Here is a 22,448-nt window from a genome sequence, read left to right as displayed (position 1 = left end):
AAGAAGGAAGCACGGCCTCGGTGCCGGGGGTCCCTGAAGATGGACATTGATAATACATTTATTTAGAGTTGCCATGTAGTTATGAAACAGAACAGCTTCTTTCATTGCACAATGAAAAACCACTAAGTTTATTAAAGGATTGAGCTATAATTTATGTTTTAAGTAAACCTCACATCGGTAATCTGTGGGTTTAGGATGGATGTGCAATTGTCCGGTCTTGTTCTGTTTGAACAAACTCTGTTCTAATCCCCACCCGCTCCACCCCCTCATCCTTTCATCCAGCGGCAGCTGGGATACACAAAGATTGCTCCAAGATTTATAAGGAACAGTTTCGCCACAGGCTCCCCAGAAGTGCAAGCAAGAGGTCCGAATTCGCTACCCGAGCGGTTCGAAGTCTTTACTAGGACGGTCTCCGCCGTTTGGAAACCCGAACACGCCTCGTAGGAAGCTCCTAGGTATTTGAGGGAAAGAAGTGTTGAATGGATGGCAGTGAGTCATTACTTAAACTCTGAAGGCTGTGCGTGCTAGAACGGTGAAAGAGCGGACGTCTCGTCCTCCAAACGTGCTCTTTTGTAACCACAGTTCCTACATTTGCGGTGTATATATCTCCATTACATTTCCTCTGCTATTTAGCCACCTACTTTTCCAAAATATACTAATTAGAGGACTCTCGGCTAAAGGAGTCAACTAACATCGCGGCAATATTCTCCCTCGCAGAAGAATTGAAAGGAGACGGGATATTAAAGAAGAATTAGTGATCATTTGAAGATTAAAAAGGCTTAGGTTTTAATTATTGAAGGACTGTTAAAGTTACTAGTATCAGACAATAATCCATGCGTTTCCTGTGCGCGGGCTGTACCGGGATGGACGAAGGTTTGTCACCATTTGGAAGCTTGGGAAGGAGTACGGGCACCGCGTCTTCCAGGGTGCACAGTATAGACGCGATTTTGGGATTTACCAAAGATGAGCCGGCTCCCCGTTCAACCTTCCCTTCCAGCAGGAACTCCAGGATTGCAGAAGAAGGGGTAAAAGGCACCGGCCGGGATTGTTGTAACAGAGCGTCAAACTCAAAACATGAACAAGAGAACTCAGAACGTTTTGACGGTAATAAAGTGTTTTGCTCCTATCAAATATTTTCTATTCAAGTTAAATTAGCTTCACCAATGCCATTGGCCCCAACACGTTTTGTTAATATAAACGCAACAATTAAATTCCTACTTGGGTAAAACTCGTCAAATTGTATGATTACTTGGTAGCAATGAAAGTTTTATTCAGTAGGAAACGCTCACTTTTATTTCCAACCAATTACAAAACTCACGACATATGTCACTGATAATAAACCCTGATTTCGTTCCTTCTTAACGAAACTGTTTGCTATTAACGATGCGAAACAGGAGGCGGTTAACGGTTCCATTATCTTCAGTCCCTGCTGTAATTGTACAATGTGCTATAAATAAATACGTACTTAAACCCACCACCCCTACGGGGGCGTAGGCCGCCAAATACAGCTCGCTAGAATCCTTAGTCTTGGGCCAGTTTTTCAAGTTGTCCCCAATTGTAGCCCATCTTCGAAGTTCCTTCCTCTCCCAGGGATGAGGACCTTGGAGATTCTGCTGCTCTGGGCTTTTTAATGGGATGGAGTTACTAGCCCCACGCCCAAACGTCTACCTTTTGAAGCCGGCTCTTGCAACGTCCATGACGGACTTTTAAGTAAATAGGTAACCGTGTAATTTGCTTTTTTTTAAAGATCACTTCTGTACGAACAGCAACGGGGAAGGTCTCCGGCCAGACATAGTGAAAACCAGGCAACATGAACATAACTTATCGGACGAGGAACAGCCCAAAAAGAAGCACAGGAGAAACCGGACAACATTCACCACGTACCAGCTTCACGAGCTGGAGAGGGCTTTTGAGAAATCCCATTACCCAGACGTGTACAGCAGAGAGGAGCTGGCCATGAAAGTCAATCTGCCCGAGGTTCGGGTGCAGGTGAGGCTCTGTTACCTCCTATTGCTCTGTGTTCTGGTCATTATAGGAAATTATAGGCCAGTTATAACGCATGCGGAGCGTTTGATAGTTCTGGGCCTGTACTCACAGGAGTTTAGAAGAATGATTTCATTGAAACCTATCAAATATTCAAAGGCCTAGATTCAGCGGACGTGGAGAGGATGCTTCCAATAGTGGGGAAGTCTAGGACCAAAGGTACTGTTTCAGAGTAGAAGGACGGCTATATAGAACAGACACGAGGAAGAGTTTCTTTCGGCAGATGGTAGTGAATCTGTGGAATTCATTGCCACAGTTGGCTGTGGAGGTCAGCTCATTGGGTATATTTAAAGTGGAGATTGCCAAGTTCTTGATTAGTCAGGGAGTTAAAGCTACGGGGAGAAGGCAGAGGAATCGGGTTGAGAAGGGTAATAAATCAGCCACGAGGGAATGGCGGGGCAGACTCGATGGGCTGAATGGCCTAATTCTGTTCCTATATCTAATGGTCATGTTCAACCTTGTGATACTCAGCCATTCACCACATTCCGTTATTAATTTACCTCATGAACTCTGAGTAAATGTTTCAATATAAAATTATAATATATCGGTAATGACAATATCAAGTTTTCGAATCCGCTGTTCTCTTTTTCAAAAGTTAGTGTTAGAATTTTTTTACAGATCGTGAGATAAGAGTTCAAATTGATCTTTGAAGCACAGATATATTTATTATTTTCACCAGGATTCTTTTAATTGTACCATTTCAAATGTCAATATTTATTTTCGTTCGATCGCCCAGGTTTCTTACTGTAAACTCGCCAACCGACCTACGCATTCAAGGGATGAGTTAGGTTCGCTGGGATTTTTTTTTCTTGAATAAAGGATGAACTGAACTTTGCCAGCAAGCCAGTGGTTTACTTACAGATTGCCTTTCCTAAACCGGAGGGCCCCATCAGGTAGTTAGAAAAGAGCTGCTTCATTGTTTGAAAACGCGATTTATCAACCCAGAAGAATGCATTTTTGTATTCTGTAAAATATGGGTGTTTGATGGTCGGCGCGAACAACCTATTGTCATGCAATATAGATTGACTTGTAATCATAAGGTGTCCAAACCTGAACGATCAGTGACGCTATATTTTAAGAATGCCAGGGAGGTTGACCAGAGTATTGGAAGAACACGTCGGACCACTTTGTACCCAATTCTATAGATTTTGCTTTCATATTTTCACTTTTTGGCACAGTAGCGTGTCAACGAGAAATAAATTATTAACCCTCCCGCGTAAGTGGAAGAACGGCACATTAGGAGCAGTTAAAGCACATTCCTTCAACGAAAGTCCTGTTTGAATTGGTAAACGAAAATCTGTGTGTGCAACTTGGCAAGTTTATAATCACGCGTGCCTGAAACATTTAGTGTTCATTATGAATCATTCTCAACCTCAAAGTCAATGATTCTGAAATATCGTAAATAATTATGTAGTCTTATCTCATGGGAGGGGGTCGTTGGTGGAACGCTTTGCTAGTTACAGTCAGTAACATTTTGAAGCAATAACACACAAAATGCTGGAGGAACTCAGCAAGTCAGGCAGCATCAATCGAAATGAATGAACAGGCAACGTTCGGGCCGAGACCCGGGAAGGGAAGAAGGAAGACGGCAGAATAAAAAGTGAGGGAGGGAAAAGAAGGGTGGATAGAAGGTGACAGGTGACGGCAGGGGGGCGGGAAAGGTAAAGGGCTGGAGTAGAAGGAATCTGATAGGAGAGGAAAGTGGACCTATGTACAGCTCATAACACCGAAAGTAATTAATGGTTTACATTTTCACGTTGAAAATTCAGTACCCAGCAAAGAGTTGTACAGAGAATTCAACCAATTAGCACTTCCGTAAACAATTTAATAAAATCGTTTTAATTGAAAGTTGATTTGCAGGGCATTTTAAAACTGTTTATCATTAAACACGCTTGATGCTATACATTTGAGGAATCGAAATTGAACAAATTAATATAATTCTATCGCTCTGCACTCGGCGATGAATTTTGGAATGGGGGTAAAGCCTTGTGACATTCTTGCAAAGGAAACATTCTGTTTAATTAAAAGGTCGTGTTCTCTTTCACTTAAACCGCACAACTTAATAAGTACCTTGGTTTCCTACGGTGTTTTTGTTAATGCACTTTCAAGGCAAACTAGTAGGCGAAATAAATCGTGACAGCAATCGGCAATCTCCCTCACCCCCTTCATCAAAAAAACTTCAACTCGAAATCGCAATCAGATATATTATCTTGATATATGTTGTGAAATTTGTGGCCGCAGTACTGTGCAATACATAAAATTTGCTATAAGTTATAAAAGGAGATATATATAAGTATATACAATACATAAGTATATATTTTATATAATAAATACATAAAAATAAATAGTATGGATGGTGGATTCATGCACTACTCAAAAATCTGATGGTGAAGTGAAGAAGCCGTCCCTATAATGTTGAGCGTGTAGAGGGCATGTCATGGATGGTAAGGGTCTTTAATGGTGGACGCAGACTTCTTGAAGCATCATATTTTGAAGATGTCCCCAATTATGGGAAGGCTTGTGCCCATGATGGAGCTACCAGATCTATTTCTTATCTGAGTTTTATTCAAGAAAAAGCATTTCAACAATTTAATATAGAGGCTTTTCTGCTTAAAATATGATTCCAGGCTAAGAGGTTACGAAGTAGACTTTGGCAGGAAGGAGGGGAGAGAACTTGAACTCTAGGGCATGGGAGGAATTTTACCATTCAGTAAAACTGAAATTGTGAAGAAACCTTCTAATCATTTAATCCGAGTCTTTAGCTCAAATCTCACTTTTTACTTGTGTATCTGTCATAACCAATTTAAGTCACACAGAACAAACACAAGTGTCATGATCCAATTGTTTTATTTGCTGGGATCAAAATCAGTAAAAGACCTTTGCCACTATCTGCTGTACATCATTTCATGTTTTTAAATGAAATGCATTGTCATTGAGTAAGTTTAATCAGAATCAGGTTTATTATCATATGCCATGAAATTCATTGCATTATGGCAGCATAAAAATTACTATAATATTATGTATCCATTAAACAATTCAAGGTTGTCAAGCTGAGGAGTGGTCGTGGGGACAAGTTCCCACTACCTAAAAATGCTCCTCATGCTGTGTGCCTCAAATAGCCTCTGACAACCAAGTCCAGCTCTTGGCCTTCTCGTGTGGTTCTCCCTTGTCTCCAGACCACATCTCCAGTGCCCTCATCTCCCTTTCTGGCCATTACATAAAAAGCTATAAAGAATTTTGATTTGTGAAGCACAGTGAAAGAAAAGAGGAACTGAAAATTCTCAAAGAATTGCAAGAACTAATCAAATCCATTTAAAGCTACAACAAAAATTATTTAAATACAGTAAAAATAATTTCCTTCAACAATTTTAGAGCATGCATTAGTAGTCCAACTATTCACTACTTCATTGCTTTTTCACCTTTCAGTGAGTTTCTCAGTTTATATCAGAATATCAGTTTCTCAACATCAGGCTGAACGTCCCTCAGATGGAGTCTCAGATCCCCATGTTCAGTAATTTATAGTCTGTTTCATTGCACTGAAAGAAGTTGGGTGTTTGCATTGAAATTGTGCTCTGCTAAGTATGATGTTAGAAAGGCAATAAAGAACATTTTGATCTTTTTCCACAGTGCAGGATAGTGTTCAGTGATTTCTCTCTGCAATGAAAGTCTTAGTATGATGTTTTTTTGAACCTCAACTTGAGCTCAAAGTCATTTTGTAGAGAGATCAGTTCTTCCTCCACCCTTCCTGTTAATTTCTCATTACAAATGTTCAGGACTGGATTTTTTTGCCCAATCTGGAATTTGGATTGAGGGAAGATCCTGAAATCTCTTTGCCACATCTTTATGCAGCTGTCCCAGGTGGGCATAGTATTATAGAAGATCATCATGCACTATACTTTACTCGTTTCCAGGCTCAGAAATTTGAAACGGTCACACTGGACAAATTTGCACTTAAATAGATTTTACCTAGGCAGCAAAGTGGAGACAACTGATACGACTTTAAAAAAAACTCACATAATTTCCTTGCAATTGAAGACTAACTTCATTAAATTTTATGAATAATTCTGACACATAAGTAATGTCATACCTATGTAAGTGTGTATGTATGTATTCATTCATGTGTCATATGACATGACCATGATTACTCTTGGCAATTTTTTCCACAGAAGTGGTCTGCCATTGCCTTCTTCTGGGCAGTGTCTTTACAAAACAGGGTGACCCCTGCCATTATCAATACTCTTCAGAGATTGTCTGCTTGGTGTCAGTGGCTGCATAACCAGACTTGTGATAGGACCAGCTGCCAATATAACCATCCATCATCTGTTCCCATGGCTTCATGTGACCCTGATCCTGGGGGGGGGGGGTGTTGGGGGGGCTAAGCAGGTGCTACACCTTGCCCAAGGGTGACTTGCAGGCTAGCGGAGGGAAGGAGTGTCTTACCTTTCTCCTTAATTAGAGACGTATCTCCAATCCCATCACCCAATATAATAAAGTTAGTAGTGCAAAAAAAAATAAAATAGTGAGATGAAGGAACTGAAGAAGCTGTTTGTAAAATGTTGAGTGTTTGTACCTTCTCTCTGATGGTAGTAATTAGAAGTGAGTATGTTCTGGTTGATGGGGATCCATACTGATGGATGCCACCTTTTTGAGGCATCACCTTTTTGACGATGTCGTCGATAGTGGGGATGCTAGTGCCCATGATGGAGCTGCCTGAGTCTATAGTCCTCTGCAAGGAACAGCACAAAAATATATGTGGATTATTTGGTCATTCACTTTTGCACAGCCTTTCTCTAAGATCATGGCTGAACTTTTATCTGAGGACCTCTCTCCTGCACTAATATTCATTCCATTAATATTCCAAAATGTTGCTCATTAACTTCACTAGGCATTAGTAATGTGATCACTCGAATAGAATCAAGTTTAATATCATTGGCATGTGTTATGAAACTTGTTGCCTTTGCAGCAGCAATACAATGCAATATGTAATAGGAAATCTGTGAATTACAATAAGTATGTATATTATGGTTAAATTAAGTAAGTGCAATAATAGAAATTTAAAACAAAAGTAGTGAGATAGTGTTCATGGGTTCAATGTCCATTCAGAAATCTGATGGCACAGGGGAAGAAGCTGTTCCTGAATCTTTGAGTGTGCCTTCCGTCTTCTTTACCTCCTTCCTGATGGTTGCAATGAGAACAAGGGATAACCTGGGTGACGGGGGTCCTTAATGATGGATGCTGACTTTTTGAGGCACTGCTCCTTGAAGATGTCCTGGATGCTATGGAGGCTAGTGCCTATAATAGAATGATATAGAATATAATAATATGGAGGAATTTAAGGTGGGGGTTATATGGGAGGCAGGGTTTGTGGGTCTGCACAACATTGTGGGCCGAAGGGCCTGTAATGTGCTGTACTATTCTATGTCTATGTCTGTGTCTATGATGGAGCTGACCAAGTTAGAGTATGATGTCCAAAGAGGTTACTCTCTTAATGGAGAACACATGCAGTGAGTTTGTTGAATTTGGGAGGCTGATACATGCACAGCCACCACACTGTCGTTGACAGGTCAGGGTCCGGGTCCGGTGGCATGGAATGCAAGGTGACTGAGGACCTTTCCTCCACCTTCATTGCCATTGTGATGCATCGTCATCTTTTGGCAGCTTCACCATTGAGGTCTTCGTTGGATTGGTCTTTGTCTGGAGCCCCCTCCTTGACCTTACCATGACCTTACTAGCACCCAAGTGCTAGACAGCTAAACTCTAGACATTATCGCTCTTGTGATATCGGGAGCTCACAAGCCTCTCTACCACGCCAAGGTGACAATCCTCAGAGGATTACATTACAAACAGATTAAAGGCAGATTGTGTAAATGCAGATTGAAGACTGACAATTATACTGGACATGTTCTCTGCAATTTAAAGAAGGTGTTAAATGGAATAGTTTCAAATGTAGTAAACTTCTTTCCAACAACATGCCTGAAATTCAGTGAGGCTTCATGGATCGAACTTTGCCTAAGTCATCCAGGTGGGGAGGAGGGTGTGGTCTGGAAAACTCAACTAGAAGAAGAAAGAAATGGCAAGTCTGTGTAGCAGAGCCAACACTTGTAAAGTGGCACATGGATGACAGAAAACTGGAGGGCTCTGTGGGGGGGTTTGATTTTATAGTAGGTTCAAAGGTCGGTACAGTATTGTGCCGAAGGGCCAGTACTGTCTTGTAATGTTCTATGTTCAAAAGTTTGACCATTCATTATTTTATTCAAATTGGCACAAGTGTTTTATTTGACCATTTAAAGTAACGTGGGTCTAAAATAATAGGACAAAATTAGTTGGGGAAGTGAAAGATGAGTTTAAGGTACAGGACATAATTAATGTGTAAACACTTCTATGAGTTTTGAATTAGAACATAGAGCAGTAGAGCTCTTGAACAGGCCTTACAGCCCATAACCTCTGTGCTGAGCTGTGTCCACAACTCTCTGCAATTTCTTGTGGTCACCTGGAAAGCAGTTTCCATACTAATCCAGATAGAATATTTTCTATTGTGCATGGATAAAAATTAAACAAATCCTTCTTATCAAGATACAAACCGCACTACCCAGCAAACACCCCCCACCCCACTGATTTCAGTGCTGCTGCCTAATCACAGGGCAATTTAAAATGGCCAATTAACCTACCAATCGGTACATCTTTGAACTGTGGGAGGAAACTGGAGCACCCGAGGAAACACATGCGACCATGGGGAGAACGTACAAACTCCTTACAGCCAGCAGCGAGAATTGAACCTTGGTTGCTGGTATAGATGATCCATTCCCATTAATTACCTGCATATTCATGTACCCCTCTAAAAGCCTCTTGAATGCTGCTTTTACTGCCACTCCTGGTGGTGCATTCCAGGCATCTACCACTCTGTGTAAAAGTAAAACTTGCCCTGCATCTCCTCTTTAAATTTTCTCTCCCTTCATAGATATACAGGTACTATATGCCCTCTAGTATTCAACACCAAGTGTAGTGCTATTTGACATCACTCATCTGGCAGATAGCCGTCAATCTCTCTAAGCTCTAAACAATCGTTACATCACTGCTGTTAAATTATTTAAATTTTCCACAGAAAATTAAAACTTCAGATGTGAATGCTTTCATTGCTTGCCTTTTCTCATCACACTTCTCTCTTCACCCATTCCTTCACTCCCTCTCCATTCTTTGCTCTACATCTGATCTGGCACTAATTTGAATTGAGTTATTATCCTCACATACAGTGGAAAACGTGTCTTGCACAGTTTTCCACAGATCAGATCATTACGTTGAGGTAGTACTGTTACGTACGCCGTAACTGGGTTAACAGACCAGCAGAAATGGAATGATACATTGGAGTCTGGTGGTACTGTAACTAAAGGTGTTTATTAGTAAACTAAACAATACAGTATCAAAAATGCAAATATACATATAAAACAGGTTAGCAATAATAAAAACAGAAGTGTAGGAATAATTATCAACAGTAAAAAACAAGCTCTATCAAAGTCTAGGGGTAAATGAATAGTCATAAGAGAATATAGAGTTCAGTTCATGCTGAGGTAGTTGTTGTTGTGTTGCAATGTTGGAGAGAGAGAGAGAGAGAGTGAGCGAGAGATGAGCAGCTGCAGCAGGCAAACCTTCCGTTGTCTTCTTGTTCCGTTGTACTGATGTGGTCATTCGGTTATGACCCCTCCGTTCTCGGCCAGACCGTTCTTCCATGTTGGGCTCGTCACTCTGGCATGAGTGGACACGCACAAGCCCCCATCGGCCCTGCTGTAACACTGTGAGCTTTATTGACTGATCTGATTCGGTCCTCTAAGCCCCCACCTTTCTGTGGGTTCACAACACTCGGTCAGTGTCCACTGGTGTGTCTGAGGGTGTCTCCCCAGACCTGTCTTTTTATCCCCATTGATGGGGTATCAGCCATCCCTCAACTCAACATGACCATGTCCATCAAACTAGTCCACTCAGTGCTGTCTCAGCAAGAATGTTAATGAGCAAAGAAACATCCTTTTAGCAAAAGGTAAATAATCAGTGAAGAAACCATAATACATAAATCAGTCATCTCTCTCTCCCTTATCTGTAGCAGATGCCTTTACCTCTGTTCTGCATCTCTCTCTCTCTCATTAGCAGCATAGTTCCTGCGGGGGGGGGGGGGGGTAGCTCTGGACCCCATTTCCATCTGGTTTGTTCAGCACACATAACAGTACAAGGTAAGACAATAATGCAGAATAAAGTGTAACGTCTACAGAGAAAGTGCAAGATCATAGACAATAAGGTGCAAGATCATAGCAAGGTAGATTGAGGTTGAGAGTAAACATTATCATACTAGGAACTTTTGTATCTTCTGCTTGGTGGAAGAAGGGAGAAGAGAATATGTCCAGGGATGGTGGGGTCTTTGATGCTGGTTGTTTTACCGAGGCAGTGAGAAGTATTGACAGATTCCATGGAAAAGGAGGCTGATTTCCGTGATGTGCTGAGCTGTGTCCACAACTTCCTGCAGTTTCTTGTGTTCACCTGCAGAGCAGTTCCCATACCAAGCAGTTATGCATCCAGATAGAATATTTTCTATGTACATCAATAAAAATTGATAGGGTCAATGCGGACATGCCACATTTCTTCATCCTCCTAAGACAATCGAGCATTTGTGAGTTTTCGTGGTTGTGGAGTCTATGGTTGTCACCACTTCCTTCTCTGCCATTTCTCTATTTCTTTCTCTACTTTTTAAAAGATAATGGAAGGCTATGTTGTTCAGTAAAGTCCCAGATCTTTGGTTATCAGTTTCCAATTCCAGCAACATTCCAAACATTAGGAACATGAGAATTCCTATTCCAAAAGATTCTGGACCAGTGGCTTTCATCATGACAATAAGACAATTAGACAATAAGACCATAAAAGGAATCATAGAGTAGGCCATTCATTCTGGAGTCTACTTTGTCATTCAATCCTGTCTGATTTATTTTCCCTCTCAACCCCTTTCACAATAATAATGCACGTGTCTTATTTGCTACAATTGATAGGCTTACAACCTCGTATCAGTAGTGCCTGAACTTCTATCTACAAAGTCATGTAATGACCTTGCATTCTTTCTTACTGTCAAAATTCAGAAAATTTGACATGCTGTCAGTGTCTCTGCATCGGGTCAGAAGTCAGTGTCATCCTTTCATTCACTTAGAACTAATTTAGTTAACTATAAAACTTCAGAAGAAATTGTGCTACACCTGAAATCTTCCCCCTATTTTCTTGACCTTTTACCTACAACCTTTTAAAAAAAATATATTCTTAATTGCATGGCACTAAACATCCTGCAACGTTTCTCTTCCATCAGGCTACTTCCCAAAAACACTGAAAACTAGTTCTTCAGCCTCTTTTTAAAAAAGAACCAAGATGTCTCAGTAATTAATAGCTACAGGCTATATCAAACTTATCATGCTTAAGTAAAATCATTAAAAAGGTTGTTTATCAGCAACTTAAGAGCTTCTTGGCACTAAGCAACTGGTTGGATGTTGTCCAGTCTGGATTTTGACAACACCATAGCACTGAGACCGTTTTGGTCCAGGTTTTAAATGACATCCGCTTAAACCATGATGATGATAAAAGTTCAGTTTTGGTTTTACTGGATCTGAGAGCTGCTTTTGACACAGTTGACCACGGCATATTACTGGACAGACTGGAAAACTGGGTGGGACTTTTTGGTACAGTCCTAAAGTGGTTTAAATCCTATTTACAGGACAGGGACTATTTTGTATCGATTGGTAGCTGTGTATCTGAGTGAACAAAAATGATATGTGGAGTGCCTCAAGGGTCTATACTAGAGCCTCCTCTGTTCAACATATACATGTTTCTTCTAGCTCAAACTATAGACAGCAACAAAATATCTGCCTTAAATATGCCAATGACACTCAGATTTGTACAAAGTGTCATCAAGTGACTATGGTCCCATACAATCACTAAAAAATGTATTGAATTAATCACTGATTGGATGAGCCAAAATTTCCTCCAGTTAAACAAAGAGAAAACTGAAATAATTGTTTTTGGTGTCAAAAAAGTACGATTAGAAGTCAGTGCTCACTTAGAATCCCTGTCGTTACAGACCACAAGCCAAGCCAGAAACCTTGGTAAACACGAAGAAATCTGCAGATGCTGGAAATTCAAGTAACACACACAAATGCTGGTGGAACGCAGCAGGCCAGGCAGCATCTACAGGGAGAAGCGCTGTCGACGTTTCGGGCCGAGACCCTTCGTCCGAAACGTCGACAGCGCTTCTCCCTATAGATGCTGCCTGGCCTGCTGCGTTCCACCAGCATTTTGTGTGTGTTGCCAGAAACCTTGGTGTTGTGATGGACTCTGACTTAAAATTCAACCGCCATATTAGGACAATTATAAACTTGGCCTACTACCATCTTAAAAATATAGCAAGAGTTAAAGGACTTATGCCTCAGCAAGATCTAGAAATACTCATCCGTGCATTTATTTTTAGTAGGTTTGACTACTGTAATGGTGTTTTCACAGGTCGTTGTAAAACCAAAAATCCCTGAGACAGCTGCAGCTCATTCAGAATGCTGCTGAGACCCTGAAGGTAGATCATATCACTCCAGTTCTCAGATCACTACACAGGCTTCCTGTCCATCGGGGGACTGACTTCAAAGTATTACTACTGGTTTACACTAATATTACACTGAATAGTCGAGGGCCAAAACACATCTCCGATCTCCTGCTGCATTATGAACCTTCCCGAGCTCTCAGGTTGTCTGGGGTGGGTGTGCTTACCATCCCCAGGGTCAAAACTAAACATTGTAAATCAGCTCCTAATTGCTATGCTCGCCATATCTGGCATAACCTTCCAGAGGATCTGAAGTCTGCCCAACTTTAAGCTCTTTTAAACCGAGGCTTAAAACTTCTCTTTTCGCTGTTGCTTTTAACTAGAATCTCCTGCACTGTAACTTCTATTTATCATATCTGTTTTTGTGTGATTTTATTTTGTATATTGTCTGAAATTTGATTTTTTTATATCTTGTTCTATGTAAAGCACTTTGAGCTGGCTTGTGTTTGAAAAGTGCTATACAAATAAACTTGCTTGTTTCTCCTACTATATTCAAGTTTGCTGATGACACCACCGTTGTGGGACATATCAAAGGTTGTGATGAATCAGCATACAGGAGGTAGATTGGAAAATTTGACTGTGTGGTTTCATAACAACGAGTTCTCACTCAATGTCAGCAAAACCAAGCAACAAACTGTAGACTTTAGGAGAGGGAAACCAGAGGTCCATGAGCCAGTAATCATTGGAGGATCGGGGGTGGAGGGGGTCAGTAACTTTAAATTCTTGGGTGTTACTATCTCAAAGGACCTGTCCTGGACCCATCATATAAATGCAATTGCAAAGAAAGCACGACAGTGCCTTTACTTCCTTAGCGGTCTGCAGAGATTTGGCATGTCATCAAAAACCGTGACAAACTTCTATAAATATGTGGTGGAAAGTGTATCAACTGACTGCATTACAGCCTGGTGTGGGAACACCAATGCCTTTGAGTGAAAAATTCTCAAAAGGTAGTCGATTCAGCCCAGTACATCACAGGTAAAGCACTCCCAAGCATTAAGCACATCTACATGAAACATTATCATAGAAAATCAGCATCCATCATCAAAGATCCTCACCACCCAGGCCATGCTCTTGTCATTGTCATCAGGTAGAAGGTACGAGAGCCTCAGGACTCACACCACCAGGTTCAAGAACAATTCCTACCCTTCAACTATCAGGCTCCTGAACAAAAGAGGACAACTCCACTCATTTTATTTCTGGTGTTCCTACATCCAATGATCTCACTTCAAGTACTCAATCTTGTTATTTCATGCTCTCGTTATTTATTGCTATTGATTTATATTTGCATTTGCACAGTTTGTTGTTCATTGATCCTGCTTACAGTTACTGTTCTAGAGATTTGCTGGGTATGCCCACAGGAAAAAGAATCTCAGGGTTGTATGTGATGGCATGTCTGTTCTCTGAAAATAAATTTTACTTTGAACTTTCTCTCCATGATCTTTGACATCCTTACTAATCAAGAACCTATCAACCTCTGCTTTAAATATACCCAATGACTTGGCCTCCTATGGTAATAAATGCCACAGATTCACAACACTCTGTCTAAAGAAATTCCTCCTAATCTCTGTTCTAAAGGCATGTCCTTTTGTTCTGAAGCTGAGCCCTCTGGTCCTAAACTCTCCCACTAATGGAAATGTCCTCTCCACATCCACACTATATTCGATCGGATTCAATGAGTTCCTTCTCAGTCTTCTAAACTCTAGTGAGTACAGGCCCAGAGCCATCGAAATACTTCTCATCCATTAACCCTTTCGATCCATGGGGTGCCTTTCCTGGGAGAAGATGCTAACGTTTGTCTATCCATTCCACTAATGAATTACAACCAGTGCACTGGTGCTTTTGAGTTTTTGCAGAAGGTAATACATGTCACTGAAGCATAGAGGGCAATCATCTCAGTGTTGCATGATAGATCATAAACTAGATACAAGACAAGTTTAGGACCAAACAAGATAGAAAGTCTTGCATATATATATATAACATACACAAAGTGCTGGGAATCTCTCAACCTAATGGTGTGAACAGCAATTTCTTTAACTTCTGGTACTTCCTCTCATCTCCCCTTCTCCCCTTTTCCATTCCTTATTCTGGCTCCCCTCTTACTCTTCTTCCCCTGCTTGTCATTTCCCACTGGTGCCCCTCCTCCTTCTGTTTCTCCTATGGTCCATGCTTCTCTCCTATCAGATTCCTCCTTCTTCAGCCCTTTACTTATTCAACCTATCCTCTCTGTTTCTTGCTTCACCCCCCCCCCCCCACCCCACCCACCAACCTTCCCCTTCACCCGGTTACGTCTGTCACTTGCCTGTTTGTAATCCTTTCCATCATCCATCCCCGCCTCCTAATTCTGGTTTGTTCCCCCTTTCTTTTCCAGTCCTGACGAAGGGTCTTGACCTGAAGCATTGACTGTTTATTGCCCTCCACAGATGCTGCCTGACCTGCTGAGTTCCTCCAGCATTTTGTTTGCTGCTCATAAACTTTGTATTGGGTTTGAGGTCTTGACCTTTGATTTCACTGTACCTCAGATGGCAAAGGTTTTGATGGTACACTGGTTTTAATCATCAGTGTCTGTCTTCTTTGAGCAGTGGAAAGTGTTCTTGTTTTCCAAGGTTTTATTTTGGGCATTTATTTGCAACAGTATGGTTTTGTGTAGTGAGGCAGGTTGGTAAAGGATCTTTGAAAGTTCAAAGTAAATTTAATAGCCAAGTACGTATATGTCATCATATACTACCCTGAGGTTCATTAGTTATTTATTGAGATACAGCACAGAACAGGCCCTTCCAGCCCTTCGAGCCTCACCGCCTGCAATCCCTCAATTTAGCCATAGTTTAAGAACGGACAAGTTACAATGACCAATTAACCTTCAAAATGTCTTTGGACTGTGGGAAGAAACTGGAGCACCTGGTGGAAACCCATACAGTCACGGGGGAGAATGTACAAACTCCTTACACACAGGAGCAGGAATCTTGCAAGAATTTACAGGAAGATAAAGAAATACAATAGAATATGTAAAATTATACATAAAGACTGGCAACCAGTGTGCAAAAGACAAACTGTGCAAATAACATTAAAATTCAAAGCTCGAAGTAAATTTACATACAGTTTATATCATTATATATTACCTTGAGATTCATTTTCTTGTGGGCATTTACAGGAAAATAAAGAAATACAATAGAATTCAGGAAAATATTATATATAAAGACTCAGCCAACGTGCAAAAGAAGACTGACTGTGCAAATATAGGCGAGGGTGCCGAATTGGAAGCAGAGTTTCCCATGGCTGGAGGCGGAGACTGTAAAGACAAGTTGCTCTTGTTTCTGCAGAGCGAGGGGAAGGAGTGGTCTGAAAGGTCTGATGAGTCCTCTAGCGAGGGGTCAGCATTCTGAGTTGGTATTGGCCCTTGCCTCCCTGGTGAATAGTTGGCAAAGTGCCCCCAGTTATTGTCGGGCTCAGAACGTTCTCGGGAAAAGCGCTCACCCCCGACGGGGAAGAGGAGTATGAGCCGTGGGCCGAGCAGACCTCTCAAATGCTGGATGAGTGGCAGTGTTCTAATGACATTAAAAGACAGATTGATAGAGTCTGAAGGGGCCAGACGCTGGCACAGTGCAAGCACAGAACCCCTTTCCTACTTCTGCGGGCAGAAGTTTTTGGAGCAACAGGGATCCCAATGGAGCTGATGACGGGGATTTGGAACGTGTTTCAGGAGAAGGGGGAGTGTGTTTTTGTGTTGGGTGCTTGACACCGGTGTGAGCTGGGTCATTTGTTTGGCAGAATATGAAGAGAGAAGATGCTCGAGAGAACAGGTCGTAGGATTTGACCTGGTGGGGGATCATGATTCAACAGGGCAAGGTGCCGGGGTGTAAGGAGGATCAGTGAATATGTCTGACTTTTGGAAGAATTGAGCTCCAACTTGTGCAAATTTGACTGTTTAATTATAATGGACTCTTTCTGTTTTTTACTTTTCTTTATTAACCCTTTAAGTTAAGATTTATAAATATCATTCCTTTACTCGTCTGTTATTTCTTGGCACTGAGTTGTAACAGGGTAGCAAATTACACAGCATCCACATAAACTGAGGTTTGGGGTGGAAGAGCCATCTCAATCTCACGGGTTTGGCAGGACCGCAGTGTGTGTTCCCTAGACTTGCGTGGCCAAGGATACCAAGTGGTTTCACGAATTAAAAATAATACTGAGAACGTGAGCTGTAAAGAGTCTCTCAAAGTGGCTCTAGCTGTTGTAGAATCAGTTCAGGGTTGTGGTGATTGAAGTTATCCACAGTGGTTCAAGAGCCTGATGGTTGTAGGATAATAACTGTCCCAGAATCCAGTGGTTCAGGACATGAGCTCTGTGCCTCCTGCTCGAACGCAGTAGTGAGAAGTGGGCATGGCCTGGATGGTGGGGCTCTTTGGATTCTGCTTTCTTGTGGCAGCACATCTTGTAGACCAGCGTAATGGTGTGGAGGGCTTTATCGGGGTAATGCTTAGTCAACAACTCCATGCTGAACGTGCACAAAAGCAGTTATCTATATTTGCTTGATAACTGAAGTTGTCATAGCCTTAGAGTCATAGAACACTGCAGCATAGAAACAGGCCCTTTGGCCCATCTAATCCATGCCAAAATGTCATTCTGACATTGCTTATGGAATGTTGTCAAGAAATAGTCTCCCACATGCCCCTCTTCCTCCATATGAGGGGTATTGACAAAGTTAACGCAGGCAAGCATTTACCACTGATGCTGGGTGAGACTAAAACTGGAGGTCATGGGTTAAGAGTGAAAGGTGAAATGTTTCAGGGAAACATGAAGGGAAACACCTTCACCTGGAGGGTGATGTAATTGTGGAGTGAGGTAGAATAGTAGAAGTGGTGGATACATGTTTGATTTCAGCATTTAACCAAATTTCTAAGTACATGGATGGGAGGGGTATGGAGGGCTATGGTCCATGTGCTGGTCGATGGGAGTAGGCAGTTTAAGTGTGCTGGCATGCACTAGATGGGCTGAAGGGCCTGTTTCTGTGCTGTAGTGCTCTATGTGCTCTTTACACAAGTAGTACCCTGTTGGAGCTGAAGTGTTCCTTTGAGAAGGATGGGTTAATGTGAGCGATAATTAGCCTCCGGTCTGCACCAGAGCTTCATCTCTGTTGGAACTTCTTTATTTAAAGAGGTAGAGCTCAGATCAGTCCCCCACTGTCCCAACGACCTAGACCCTATCACCCAGGACCTGCCCTCTTCTCATTGCTTCCATCAGTTAGGAGATACTGAAGACACACACTCAACGATTCAGGAACAGCTTCTTCCCATCTGCCATCTAATTTCTGAATGAGCGTTGAACCCCTGAACACGACCTCACTACTTTTTATTATGTATTGCTGCTGTATAACGATACATTTCATGATGTATACTGCTAATATTAAGGCTAATTCTGCACCACGCCACTCAGCAACCCATGCTAGCCCAATCACAGGACAATTTACAATGACTAATTAACCTACTTTGGACAGTGGGAGGAAACCGGAGCATCCGATGGAAACCCACCCATTCACAGGGAGGGCATTCAAGCTCCTGACAGACAGTGCCAGAATTGAACTCTGAATTTAATACCTCGAGATGTAAGAGCATCGTATTAACAGCTACGCTACCAGGACCTGTTGGTTAACATCAAATTTCATGGCACCCCGAAGCAGATGCGAAATGGAGGCCATTTTCTGAGGAAGCCAAATCTGAGAATGTTCCTACATAGTTCAAAGTACATTTATTATCAAAGTACTGTATGTATACTATATACAACCTCAAGATAGTCACAAAACAAATAAACCTTATAGAACTCAGACTGGAGCTATCTCTACACTCTTGGAACCTACATTTAGGTCCCCCTCATGCTCCATCTCTAGTGGTTCCCTAATCGTTCTCTTGTAGGCATCTGCTTCCTGGCCAAGGATGTTGGCCTCATCAAACCTTGGTCTACATGAATATGGTAGACGTTGTTCAGTGATCCCACTTCGTCCTGCTCTCAAGTTTTTTAAGGTGCTCTTATCTTCCGCTATGGTGATCTTCAATGGCCATCCAGTCTCACCAATATATACACATAATTGAGAAAGGAATGGAGTGCACACAGCAAAGTTAACCTCCAGCTAGAACACTTATTGTGCCATTCAGTGGCAGCTTAAACGAAAAAGCTAAGACAAATTTGCCAAAAATGTAGTGTCAACTTAATAGCAAAAAGTGAGGACACGATTAGAAAAAGGCAAAGGAAAGTGGCACCGAGAAGAGTTGTGTATTCCGGACCTCTATCACCATGTCGAAAAGTACATATTGGTGAGACTGGAAGGCCATTTGACTTCAACTCCATCTTGTAAGATTGCTTGCTGAATATGTGCATGACTGTATACCTCATTCCACGGGAAGCCACGGGAATTGCTGAATTAACTGATCATTGATAGCAATTAAACTAAATATTGTGAGCCAGGAAGTAAAAGTGAAATTGTCAGCTGGGTAGTGCACACATCAACAGTCAATTGTTCCATGTCAGAAAAACTGGCAAACCAGTTGGTATGAATTTTCAAGTTCAAGTTTATTGTCATTCAACCATACACATGTACAGAGCTAAATGAAACATTATTCCTCTGTGACCAAGGTGCAAAAATTATATTTATCACATACAGTTCATAAAATAATATTAACATAATAATATTAACAGATAATAAATAATATTCTCCAGATGTACAAGTTGACATAGTGCATATATGATATATAGTTACATATACAACAGTATTATACTGTTACTAGTGCTGTCATAACTAATGTGTACTGGGTAGGTAACAGGGTGTTCAGAAGTCTCATAGCCTGGGGGAAGAAGCAGTTATCCAGCCTAACAGTCCTTGTTCTTGTTCTGATACTGTGGTAACTTTTGCCTGACGGTAAGAGGTCAAAAAGATTGTGGGCCAGATGGGTTGGGGGGGGGTGGGGATAGTGGGTTGAGGGTGGGTCCTTGATAGAGCTGATGTCTCTGCGAATGTGGCGATTCTGGTATACGTCCTGGATGGGGAGGGGATCGTGGGTGAGGGAAACCAATGATTCTTTCAGCAGTCCACACAATCCGTTGCCAGGTCTCGAGGTCAAAGACCTTACAATTCCCATGTTTTATATAACTGTCAAACTAATATACTCTTGTTTCAGGTGTGGTTTCAAAACAGAAGAGCCAAGTGGAGGCGGCAAGAGAAGTTGGAAACCAGTGCCATGAAATTGCAGGATTCGCCAATGCTATCCTTCAACAGATCATCACAGTCTTCAGCCATAGGCAGTCTGAACAGTAACTTATCAATGGATCCTTGGCTCACTTCACCAATGTCCAGCACAACTGCATTACAGAACCTCCCAGGTTTCATGGCCACCACAACACAGGGCTTGCAGGGCAGTTATACCCCTCCGCCTTTTCTAAACTCCCCAGCCTTAGGGCATACCTTGCAACCTATGGGCGGCATCACTCCCCCCACCTTTCAGTGTGGGACCCCCTATGTGGACAAATTTCCTCTGGAAGATGCAGAACAGAGACACTCCAGCATAGCCTCCCTCAGAATGAAGGCCAAAGAACACATCCAGTTCATTGGGAAAAGCTGGCAGACCATCTGAGGCAGATTGCAGAGGTCTTTTAATGATCCTCTACTATTGTTTAAAGTGCTGATTAGAATTTTAAAATTTGAATGTATAAAGCTGTTATTAAATGTCAAAGAAGCATAATCTTTCTGCGTTATTCCTCAGAATTTTAATTAATCTGTTTTTATTTTTGTACATCTGTTGCTAACTATGTATTTGTTGTAGATGCAATAATTTTGAGTTTCTCGTGGTCTGTAGTTTCCTAAGCGAATGTCAGATAAGTTACAAATTAATGGTTTAAACCACTGTTAATATTTTTGTACATTTTATATCAATACCCTGTTAAAATATGCATTTTATTGTAGAAAGATTCACAAATAAGAAAGAAAATCTGAGCCAACTTTTTAGCAAATTATCTTTTCTGCAAGTGAATGGAACCTTAATTAAAAATAGAACATTAAAGTTTTAAATTTTGGAAAAAATATAGATGTACAGTACTTTATGCTTTAAATTTTGTTAGATTTTTGACTTGGACTTTTTGGATTACTCTAACTACACTTGCAGTGACTTGCTGAAGCTATGAAATTATTCTTCCAATTAGGTCACTTTAAAAAGAAAACTCCATCAGTAAAAACGCAAGAGGCTCTGCAGATGCTGGAAATCCAGAGTAAAACATAAAAAATGCTGGAGCAACTCAGCAGTTCAGGCAGCATCAATGACAATGAATAAACCCTTGCTATTTTGGGCCAAGACCTTTCATCACGACTCATGATAGGTTTTGGCCCAAATTATTGACCAATTATTCCTCTGCATAGATGTTGCTCGACCAACTGAATTTCTCAACCATTTTCTGTGTATTACTTCATCAGTAATAATGGATTTGAGGTATTTCTAAATTTTTAGAAGTGCATTTTTTTTTTGTTATGCACACAAAATCGTGGAGGAACTCAGAAGGTCAGGCAGCATCTCTGAAGGTGAATAAACAATTGACATTTTGAGCTGAGACTCATCATCTGGACTGGAAAGGAAGGGGGAAGAAGCCAGAATCACGTAGCATGTTTTTGTTACATTGATTACCTTGGGTTCCCTCTTCATTCTTCACTTGAAGAGTTTGCTCAAATTTGATTCCACAGATATGTAACCAAGATCAAATAATTATCTAACTAGCCTCCAACCTGATGGCATGAACATAGATTTCTCCTTCCGGTAATTTTTTTCCCTCCCCCTTCTCTTTTCTTCTATTCCCCACTCTGGCCTCCTATCTCTTCTCTTCACCTGCCTCTCACTTCACACTAGTACCCCTCCTTCCCGTTCTTCTATGGTCCAGTCTCCTCTGGTATCAGATTCCTTCTTCACCAACCCTTTACCTTTCCAACCCACTTGGCAACCTACCACCTTCTACCTAGTCCTCCTTCCCTTCCTCCCACCTTTTTATTCTGGTATCTTCCCACTTCCCTTTCAGTCCTGATAAAGGATCTTGGCCTGAAACGCCAGCTGTTTAGTCATTTCTATAAATGTTGTCTGACATGCTGAGTTCCTCCAGCATTTTGTGAGTGTTGCTCTCCAAGTAGGTATCCATGTAGTAGTTGGAAACACCAATAGAGGAACCAACAGTTTGAATCAACAGCACTTATGGAGCATAAGTACATATACGATAGGAGCAGTAGACTTGGTTTGCTGTTTAATAAGATCATAGTTGATCTCACTTTGGCCTCAACACCACTTTTGTTCTGTCTATTGCCCATAAATTTTGACTTCCTTAAAGTCCAAAAATCTAGCTAGATCTTGTAGAGACATTTCCCCTGAAGCTGGATGAGACTAGAATCCGAGAACATCAAACGTAGAATGTGACTGCAATGTTAAGCCAACCTTTTAGCCTACTCCAAGATCAGTCTAACCTTTCCCTCCATTTTCTTACATCCATGTATCTTTCCAAGAGTCTCTTAGATGTCCCTAATAATTCCACCTCTATCACTACCCTGTCAGTGTGTTCCACACACCTACCACTCGGTGTAAAGAAAACCTGCCTCTGACATCCCCCCCCCCCCCCCTCCCCATTTCTGTCCTGGAATATAATCTCTGGCTACTCTAACCGCTCTTAACATTTTGTCCACCTCTACCAACCCTTCATTCCATGGAATGGAACTTTATGGTCATTGCTCAAGACAACAAGAATTCCAAAGACCTTCAGTCTTTTGGCAGAAGAAATTCCT

At 41.5% G+C, this 22,448-nt stretch overlaps 1 protein-coding gene across 1 annotated transcript; it reads left to right on the top strand.

Moving 5' to 3' along the window:
* The first annotated feature begins 349 nt into the window (after nt 1-349).
* rx3 (retinal homeobox gene 3) lies at nt 350-20,682 on the top strand. Its single transcript, XM_073063924.1, has 3 exons — nt 350-1,104; nt 1,748-1,989; nt 19,819-20,682. The coding sequence occupies exons 1-3, from the start codon at nt 834-836 to the stop codon at nt 20,269-20,271; spliced, it is 966 nt and encodes a 321-aa protein (XP_072920025.1). The 5' UTR covers nt 350-833; the 3' UTR covers nt 20,272-20,682.
* The last annotated feature ends 1,766 nt before the right edge of the window (nt 20,683-22,448 follow it).

The sequence above is a fragment of the Hemitrygon akajei genome, chromosome 13, assembly GCF_048418815.1.
Source record: "Hemitrygon akajei chromosome 13, sHemAka1.3, whole genome shotgun sequence".
Taxonomy (NCBI): domain Eukaryota; kingdom Metazoa; phylum Chordata; class Chondrichthyes; order Myliobatiformes; family Dasyatidae; genus Hemitrygon; species Hemitrygon akajei.
The sequence above is the reverse complement of the archived record's forward strand: the minus strand, read 5'-3'. Positions and strand labels throughout refer to the sequence as shown.

Excerpts from the sequence above, each read along its gene's own strand:
- rx3 (XM_073063924.1), top strand. The coding sequence starts at position 834 with ATGCGTTTCCTGTGCGCGGGCTGTACCGGGATGGACGAAGGTTTGTCA. Across the intron at positions 1,105-1,747 it reads GAACTCAGAACGTTTTGACG|ATCACTTCTGTACGAACAGC; the intron begins GTAATAAAGTGT and ends TTTTTTTTAAAG. Across the intron at positions 1,990-19,818 it reads TGCCCGAGGTTCGGGTGCAG|GTGTGGTTTCAAAACAGAAG; the intron begins GTGAGGCTCTGT and ends CTCTTGTTTCAG.